At 33.9% G+C, this 9,922-nt stretch overlaps 1 protein-coding gene across 2 annotated transcripts; it reads right to left on the bottom strand.

The window, feature by feature from the left end:
• Window positions 1-1,365: 1,365 nt before the first annotated feature.
• Window positions 1,366-5,526, bottom strand: schlank (ceramide synthase schlank). 2 transcript variants are annotated; one of them, XM_011153054.3, is made up of 10 exons: window positions 5,440-5,526; window positions 5,142-5,223; window positions 4,923-5,004; window positions 4,314-4,503; window positions 3,992-4,109; window positions 3,503-3,615; window positions 3,066-3,396; window positions 2,872-2,990; window positions 2,637-2,781; window positions 1,366-2,509 (listed from the first exon to the last, which is right to left on the bottom strand). In XM_011153054.3, exons 4-10 carry the CDS (start codon window positions 4,490-4,492, stop codon window positions 2,387-2,389), a joined length of 1,128 nt encoding a protein of 375 aa, XP_011151356.1. In that variant the 5' UTR covers window positions 4,493-4,503; window positions 4,923-5,004; window positions 5,142-5,223; window positions 5,440-5,526; the 3' UTR covers window positions 1,366-2,386. The 2 variants fall into 2 exon arrangements, with proteins under 2 accessions (XP_011151356.1, XP_011151355.1); XM_011153053.3 differs by having other exon boundaries at window positions 5,314-5,524.
• Window positions 5,527-9,922: the final 4,396 nt, after the last annotated feature.

The raw sequence follows: 9,922 nt of genomic DNA, 5'->3' as shown, positions 1-9,922 counted from the left end.
AGGACGGCGACGTCTGCCTTACGATAACATCGCTGCTGCCTCGCTTCGTCGCGATTGGCTATTCGCTGGTGGTGAGGCAAAGACCGATTCTTCGTTTTTATCTAACTAATCTAGCTCGCTCGTGAACATAGCACAGAACAGAACCAAATAATTATGGACATAGCACGGGATAGTACCAACAAATCGTGGACATTGGCTTAGTAGTTCATGTCCATGAAAAATGGACCCAGTTGGCGCTTCGAATCAGCCAACTTTTCCATAACGCTGTAAATGCAGCCATGTCCGCTCTCAGGCTTCTCTCTGTTATAACTTTGGCGTAAATTAGGCTGTGTAAACGTAGTCATAGAAAGGCGTAAGCAAGGAAAAGAAAATAGATAAGACAGGAAAGTTAATGCTTATAATAATTCGTACTACCTAATAGCTTTTCTATGTCAGATCGGGAATCTTCGGTTATGGAGGATTGTGTTATATTATCTTTAATGTTTTAGCTAAAAACGTTCGGCAACGGATAAAATAGTATAGTGATTTTTATGAAATTATTAAATATTATTTGGCTGTTTTGATATTTTTTTCCATTATGGATTAAATGAATGTGTACTGACAGCTAATATAACCTCATTTAATAATATACATAAGATTTTTTGTCATTTTTATCCTGTAAGTATACATTTTATTTATATATCTTATGAATGTTTTACGAAATATTTTGTATTTTTATCAAAATTTTGTAAATTTGGAGCTTTATAACTCGAAAAGTACTTCACTAAAAAACATTTGATTATAGTGTTTTGGGAAGCTCTCGAGGTCAGCTACAAGAATATGTAATAAAAAATTGGGGTGTCATCTAAAAAAATTGAGGTAACCTTCACGTGACCTTCAAATGACTCGTCAAGGTCAAATCAATGGTACCATCTTATGGCCCCCTTGAACCCATACAAAACGTGTCTGAACCATTTTTCTCTAAAATCAAAAATAAGAGATATTTGGGGTGGACACTTAAAATGGGACACCCTGTATATATGATAATTCATACCTATCTTCTTATTTATATTCTCAAATCTTCATTTTATTCATAAATGTTTCTACTTATTTCTCATAAATTATTACTTCATATTTCTAATAAAATGTACAATATAATTCTTATAGGTTTCTTCACCTTGAAATTTAGTATAAGGAATTACCGATCAAATACGACGCAACAATGTCAAGAATATAAATAGGTTTTTTTCAAAAATAAATATTTATACTTGTGACGATATTATATTTCTATATACAAACATTGACAATGATTCAAATAAAAATAAAAAATTCGTTATAATTTTTATATATTACAGTGTCTTTAATATTACAATTAATACAATTTACTCATAGTTTAGGCTCGTTTTTAATTTTCGATCATACGTTTAAGAACTTTATACACTATTTTGTGTTGTATACTATCCCATGCATTCAGAACATGCTTATAACTATGTTAGTGCGCTGTTAACTAATCAGAAGACATATTGCGTGGCTTTTCATTGGTTAACAGCGCGCTGACATGGTTACAAGCATGTTCTGAATATGGGCCTATAACTTTTAATAGAGAAATTGTGTCTTACAATATCTTAAGAAACATAAGCGCCACGATATGTACATTGTAGCATATATCGCAAACTAAATAATCATCGCAATTTGGATTATTATTACACAAACATACTTGATCGATCTTAAACTATTTAAGAAAGATCCTTTATAGATAGAACGAGTTAGTACACGAGAGCATATGATTAATTAAAAAAATTTATTATTGTATCTCTTATTTATCATTCTTTCAATGATTGACTGATATAATTATATTGAAGTATATGAAAATCAATAAATATATTTTTCAAAATATATAGTATTAAGGAATTTGAAACGGTCGACAAAGTTCACATATTGAACATCTTGTAGCTTTGGTCCGTACTTAGCTTAACTAAGCATTAAAAAGTCATTTAAAGTGCAGACTTACATTAATACTTAAAATAGATATAAATAAGTGATACAAATAATAATAGGATTGCTCTAATGATTTTCGTTGTGTATCTCTATATATAATACTTATAACAAAAATGCACAATTGACAGAATTGCAGATAGGATGATTGTGACAAAAAGCATCAAAATGTCTTAAAAAATACTATTGAAACGGAAGTAAGATTTAATACGTTTTAATTTTGTGAGATTAAAGATAGGTATATTAGTTAGCATTCTGGATTACAAGATTAAAACGTATTCAAAGCTTTATTAAACTTTTATTATATTTGTAGGAAGAGAGATAGAGATTAGCACCTGATTAAAATATCTGGATCAAATTTCTGCTTTGAAATAGTTTCTATATAATAGCAACTCGTCTAGCATGCTTTTTGTTAGTGGACTTTTGGCCTTGAATTCGATTTATTAATATAATTTGCAGTACTGTTTATGGGTGTATTATTAACTGAAGTGTCGGATATTTCATCGCTGCTATTACTGCGAATATCACCTTCCATCTGTAATATTTTTTCCAAAAAAAAAAAAAATTAGAGCATGTATATACAAGTGTATTTATTAGTTAATAATGAAAAAACGTTTCAATGAACGTGCACACGATAATCTATATAAATCAGCAGCACGTACCTGACCAGCATTGAAAGCATTATATGCGATCTTAAGGATTAAATAAGTCCAAATTGCATGGAGTAACAGTAGTAAAATTAATAGAGAATTGAAAATATAATATGCAGGGAACATCGGTACTATTTTAGGTGCCTCTATAGATGTGCTGCAATATATAATAAAATCCATATTTATGTAATTTCCACTTAAGATCCACAATTAGGCTATATAAGGACAAAAATACTGAAGTATATACCTATAAATTATCCAAAATGGGTATATACCCATACGTGTCACAACCCACAAAATTGTAAAAATAGCAAATATAAAATCACACAATTTCTGATAATTTGCATACTTTGCTATTTTTGCCGCCTACAAAATAAATTTATGTATAAAAGGAAACACAGAATATTGCACACAAAACTAATTTTCTCTTAAAATCCTTACCTCTAAAAATATGTCTGCACAATCATGTACCAGCAAAACCAAAGAGCCAATTCTCGTTAAATTTCCAACCCATGAGAAACACATGAGTATAATAGTAGCTATATGATGAATGAACATTTGCCAGAAATCTTTCCTTTTTACATCAAAAAATTGAGAAAAACTTAATGACCAATAAAGTGCCATTGATACCATATAATACCACCATATGTCATTAGTAACAGGGTGATAAGGGTAATTATAGTAACAATGATTTATATCCCAAAGCCAAGGCTTATCCCACAAGACAATAAGGCCATACAAAAAAGAATATATATAATAAACACATCTCCAACTGAAAAGTAATATATATATATATATATATATATTCTTAACAAATAAACACATATACATCAAATGTCTGTAAACACACACACAATATAAAAAAACATATAACAAACCTGTTTTCACAGAATTTTGTAAGAGTAGATGGCTTGTCCTGTGAACGACGTAATCGAAGCCACCTTTCCACTTGTCTTTCTGTCCAATCTAACTGTTTAGCTAATCCCAGTATCTTAAAATATTTTTTGTTACAAGATAAAATATTGATAATATATATATATATAAATATATAAATTGACAATTAACACATTAAATATTCATCACATTATATATATATCACATACAACTTATACTTGCTTATAATTATTTAATATTAATATATTAATATTAATATATTTGTAACTTAAATGTTTTATATACACATGCATATGCACATATATGCATGTACAATAATTCTATAACAAGTTATAGTTATTAACAAGTTGTTAACAATTAAATGATATTGATCAATATTGTATAAAATATATATATAGAAATGTAAATTCTGAGATTATATAAAATTAATTAATGAAATTATATAAAATTTCTTTATAAAATTAATTACTCACTTGCTTATGCTTAGTTTTCTTACTAAGATATGCCTTTTCTAATATTTCATTGGGTACAGCCTTTTTACTTCTTGTATTTTTTATACCAAGAGATTTCCCAAAGGGGGCAAACCAATACCTATTTAAGAAATATATATTACATATTACATGAGCTTTTCCTTTAATTTTTCTTGTTTGTAACAAATATATTTATTATTCATTTATTTATATTCATATATAAACTTATTAATAGTAATATATAATATATATTCAATAAAAATATTACAAAGATAAGAAGTATAATTACAGAAGAAAATTCAATTTGTAAGAAGTTTATAAGAACCTTTCAAGAGCATATCTTATTCCTAGAAGAATAAATGCCATTGGCAAGGGATATATTAAATGCTGATAATTAGCATATTTATTGTCTGCACTGGGACTGATGTCTTGCCATGTTATATTAGGCGGTAACCAAATATCTGGTGACCAAAAAGCTGCAGACATATTATTTAGAATATTCATTTTTCTATATTCTGCAAGTAAATAAAGAAAAAGTTTTATTTAATTATTCCTCTTTATAGAATTCAAAAATACAAATTATAAATATTAAGTCAAATTACCAAATAATATATGTATATATACGAATTGTCATTACAGGCTGTTTACTATATATAAGCATTTATATATAATATATATTTATATATTTATATATATATATATATATACATATATACAACCATGTAAGAATAACAAGAAAACACGTTAAAAAAAAATCAAGTGACACTTTAGTAAGCAGTGAATCATTGCATATCTTTTTCGCTTATCATTCATAAACATACACTCTCAAATTTGGAATGTAGGGAAAGAAGGAAATATTGTAGCACGTATAAATATACGTCGGGACGAAAATTTTCACGCCGAAAGGATATCGAAAACAACGAGAAATATTTACCTGGAGCCAGCTCGTCATATACCGCGCAATCTGAAACACGCCACCGGACAGACCAGAATGTGGAACGCTTTACGGGCTGTGCCTGTAGCAATGAGTAATAGAATAGTGTAGTAGTAGTAGTAGTGATAGTAGCAGCAATATCAAGTAGACGTATAGCACGCACTATTGTACTGTCACGAAATAATAACGTTATGCTAAATAATAGATAAAAACACGTACCACGAAGGGCAATGCAAACACCGGTCAACGTTAAATGCTTCTTTAATACTCGATACTGACAACCCAGACAGCCTAAGATCACCTATAAAGATTAAACTCGTCACTACGCGACCGTTGGTCGATGTTTCTATACTACTACCACTGCGATCACAACTACCACGAAAAAGAGTACTTTTCATGTAATCGAGATAACGAGCCTATTGACCGCGTGATCATCTCGTCTGTCTGATAATCTAACACTAGCGCCGGCATAACATTACAAAATATTTCTATTAATTAATGCATGATCAACTTCCACTGTAATTAGATGTTCTGGCACAAAATATGCCCGGCGAAATTGAGCATATCCGATCTTATTCGATCCAGTGAACATAGGTTGCGTTCAGAAAACAAAGCGCTCACTGAACGCTTAGTAACTATTGGTCCTTACTGTTAGATCCTTACATTCAGACCAATAACGTTGACGAATTATTCAACCGTTATGTAATGCCTTGTCTACAATAGAAAGGTCATTCTACAATACGTGTCGTAAGTTGTAAGTCGTAAGAATTGGCGAATCATAGTCGATTATTACAAAAATAATCGGCTATAATTGGTCAGTTCTTACAGCTTACAACTTACGACACGTATTGTAGAATGACCTTATGTCGTAGAGTCGTAAGTCGTAGAAATTGACCAATCATAGTCCGGTAAGAGAAAAATAATCGACCGCGATTGGTCAATTTGTACGATTTACGACTCTATGACTTCTATTGTAGACGAAGTATAACCGTTGTATTTTCTGAACGCAGCCATAGGTTGCGTTCAGAAAACAAAGCGCTCACTGAGCGCTTAGTAAAGCCAGCGGCACACGGTGCTTGTTTTCGTGCGGATTGCTTGCTGGATGAAAATACTGCGTTCTGATTGGTACATTTCCGAAGATGAATGGAAATGCACAATCAGAACGCAGTATTTTCATCCAGCAAGCAATCCTCACGAAAACAAGCACCGTGTGCCGCTGGCTTAACTATTAACTATTGGTCCTTACTGTTCGATTCTTACATTCAGACCAATAACGTTGACGAATTACTCAACCGTTGTGTAACAGTTGTATATTCTGAACGCAGCCATTGTTACCTTGTAGCCTCTGTGACACTGTGACCCTTGCTGGAAAACGGCCATTATAGATAGAGTAGGGGAGATATAGGAGCGCCTATGAGTGGAAACGTCCAACCGTTGAAAAGAGAAAGAAAATGAAGGAGCTCTTTCTGTTTCTTTCTAGCTTTGCGCTGATTGGTTCGCAGTTAACGTAGTGTAGAATACATGCGACGCGCTATAGAAGTAGTGGGGAGAGAGCTGTCCGAAGGGGACAAAGATAGAGAGGGCTCTCTCATTTTCTTTCTCTCTCATTCGAGAAGACGCTTTCGTGCCTGTCTCCCCTACTCTATCTATAATATCTCTATGGTCCTAGGGTACGATTCCTGACGGAGTACGACTGAGATGCGCATACGAAAATCTATATTATATGTAACGTGAACTGTATATTCTCGCATACACATCTCATTCGCACGCCGTCAGGAATCGAGCCCTTGTGTGCAAAGTCTATTCTATGGCTGGCCTATCCTATGGTTCCGATATTCGTTGCCAGTACTGAAAATATACAGTTTGTGTCACGTATATTATAGATTTCCAGTGCTAGCAGTAAATATCGAAACGCAGTCTTCTGGAGGATTCACACTGCGTCTGATGTCCGACGTACGACGTCCGACATTTAATGGAGAATTGAATTCTCCATTAGAAAGCTGTTCTCCTATTGGATGTCGGACGTCGTACGTCGGACATCGGACGTAGTGTGAATTCTCCATTAATATATTTCAAAGTAATGACAGTTAAGCCAGCGGCGCACGATGCTTGTTTTCATGCTGAATTACTTGCTGAATGAAAATACTGTGTTCTAATTGGTGTATTTCCATCTATCTTCGGAAATGTACCGAGCAGGGTCCCAGACAGCACACGGATGTCCATTGGATCTCTGTTATATGTCCATTTTCTTTACAAAAGACGTCCATAGGACGTACGTTTGTCACAACTTCGGACATAGGACGTCCGATGGACGTACAGGTCCGATGGTACAGTAAGGACATCCTGGTTATGTCCAATTTATGTCCACGGACGTAAATCAGATATACGGACATAAATTGGACGTGAAAGGTACACCCATTGGATGTCCGGTGCTGTCTGGAGTCTGGAGTACCTATCATGGAATTCGTCGGAATCGATTCCGATCGGAATAATTCCATTTCCCCTAGAAAAGACAATAGAAATCTAGGAAAGAATAACGGAATAAATTCGATCGGTATCGATTCCGACGAGTTCCATAATAGGTACCCAGAACACAGTATTTTCATCTAGCAAGCAATCCAGCACGAAAATGAGTATCGTCTGTCACTGGCTTTAATAAAGATATAAACTAATAAGCGTTTTTCATTGGCAGAACTGGTGTGTACTATAAGTGCTACCAAGGTCTGTTCATAGTTCGTTTTTATATTTAAAAATCGTCTTAAATATATCTTCAATACTTTTAGTTGGTCAAATTGTCTGTACAAATGCTATTACAGATAATTGTGATTAGCTAAAAGTATTACAGCTTCCGTTGTATCGATCCGTTGTTTCTTTAGCTCTTTCTCAACGCATGCACTGCTAAATATTACAATTTTAATTGTAATTTAATTATTATATTAAAATTATAATATATAATTTTAATTGAGCGTGCAATATTGAATTATATGCGCATATATATGTGCTTATACCCAGCTTATATTTACTTAGGATTAAAGTATGAGAATAAAATAACATGTAAAATTGGACAAGTCTTTAACCCAGGTAGCACCGGACATCCAATGGATGTATGTTTCACGTCCAATTTATGTCCGTATGTCCGATTTACGTCTGTGAACATAAATTGGACGTAACAAGGATGTCCTTATTGGACATCGGACCTATAGGACGTCCTATGTCCGAAGTTGTGATAAACGTACGTCCTATGGATGTCTTTTATAAAAAAAATGGACATACAGTGTGATTCAAAACAACCTTCCATTATTAAAAGTATAAAATCCTGATAAAATTCTAAAACAACTTTTCCTCTTGCAAAATTTTGGCAAAAGCTTTGATTTTTAATTATTAACAAAAATAGTAGACCTATTGCGGGTCGGGTACGGGAGGTAGACACGTGCGGCGCAACTCACCGTCAGACGTGGGCGCTAACGCGGAGTACCCGCAGCAATCAGCTGATCACACTACATATGTTATACACTAGCTACGTTCCAATATTCATTGCCAGCATAAAAATCTGTATTTTCTGTGACATTAGGTGATTGTTATAACTGGCAAAAATTTTGGAAAACAGCGAGGATTGTGCGCGCACACACATGCAAGCACGTTCTCGGTCTCTCCGAGTCTTTCTGTCTCTTTCTTACTCATTCACTCGTATTCATTGTACGACCAATGCGAAGCGGTGGTCGTGCGTGGTGGGGGATGGACCAATGGACATGCCGCGACGATCGTATAAATGCGTTGAAACAATTGATGCGTTAATCAATAATCCTGCGGTTATTGGAAGCGTTAACGTCAAGACGATATGGCAGCATACACGAACGAAGAATATTATGACATGCTATTGACACTCGGAGCCTGTCACGGCCAGCTCGCTGTTGCTGCTCGAAGATACGCCGAGCTGTACCCCAACCGAGCAAGACATCCGTCGCACCACGTTACAGATATAAAATACAGATTTTTATGCTGGCAATGAATATTGGAACGTAGCTAGTATATGACATGTGTAGTGTGATCAGCTGATTGCTGCGGGTACTCCGCGTTAGCGCCCACGTCTGACGGTGAGTTGCGCCGCACCTGTCTACCTCCCGTACCCGACCCGCAATAGGTCTACTATTTTTGTTAATAATTAAAAATCTAAGCTTTTGCCAAAATTTTGCAAGAAGAAAAGTTGTTTTAGAATTTTATCAGGATTTTATACTTTTAATAATGGAAGGTTGTTTTGAATCACCCTGTATAACGGACGTCCAATGGACATCCGTGTGCTGTCTGGGAATTAATAGGTAATATATTGTTAATGTTAAAGCCAGGACTTTACAGTAGAAATATATGAAAGCTTGGTCTAGGTATATGTATATGTACACTAGGTATATGTATACGTACATTGTATATGTCGTTGGTCAATTAAGTTAATCGAAGAGAGACAATGAAATTGATCCTATCATTTTTGATAAAAAGTATTTTTCATGCTGCTTTAATAACTGGAATCTAACGACCTTGTTTAAAGCCTATACGGTACAGAAAGTTGCAGCAACGTTGCTATAACGTTGTGACAATGATGCAATATTGCAGCGACGTTGCAGCAATGTTACTATAACTTTTGTGCTGTATAGGAAGTGGAAACGTGAAAAATTTTACATTTCCATTGTTAAAAAAGTTATATAATCGCTAAAGTCAGCGATATTCACCGCTAGTACTGAAAAGCTATAGTTTATGTTATATTTAATATAGATTTTCAGTGCTATTGATAATTTTAAAATAGCAGCTACAGTCATGAGATTCACATGAAACTACACTTTCCCTCTCTCATATTAACGCTCTCACAATATCGAATATGTATTTTTCCCTCTAGCACTTGTAAAAGATGAAAAGGTTTATTGATGAATTTTATATTCGTTAGTGATACTTTATAATTTTCACATCAATTCGCTACTTCACACCAGGGTATCGATCACGTAACTTTTCCC

The sequence above is a fragment of the Harpegnathos saltator genome, unplaced genomic scaffold (genome assembly GCF_003227715.2).
Source record: "Harpegnathos saltator strain DR-91 unplaced genomic scaffold, Hsal_v8.6 scaffold297, whole genome shotgun sequence".
Taxonomy (NCBI): Eukaryota; Metazoa; Arthropoda; class Insecta; order Hymenoptera; family Formicidae; genus Harpegnathos; species Harpegnathos saltator.
This window is presented reverse-complemented; position numbering and strand designations above follow the sequence as displayed.

Bases quoted from the DNA above. Each gene is read 5' to 3' on its own strand.
- schlank (XM_011153054.3), bottom strand. From the start codon at position 4,492: ATGAATATTCTAAATAATATGTCTGCAGCTTTTTGGTCACCAGATATT. The intron at 3,397-3,502 runs GTTTGTTATATG...ATTACTTTTCAG, and splicing joins ACAAAATTCTGTGAAAACAG to TTGGAGATGTGTTTATTATA. The intron at 2,510-2,636 runs GTACGTGCTGCT...AAAATATTACAG, and splicing joins ATGCTTTCAATGCTGGTCAG to ATGGAAGGTGATATTCGCAG.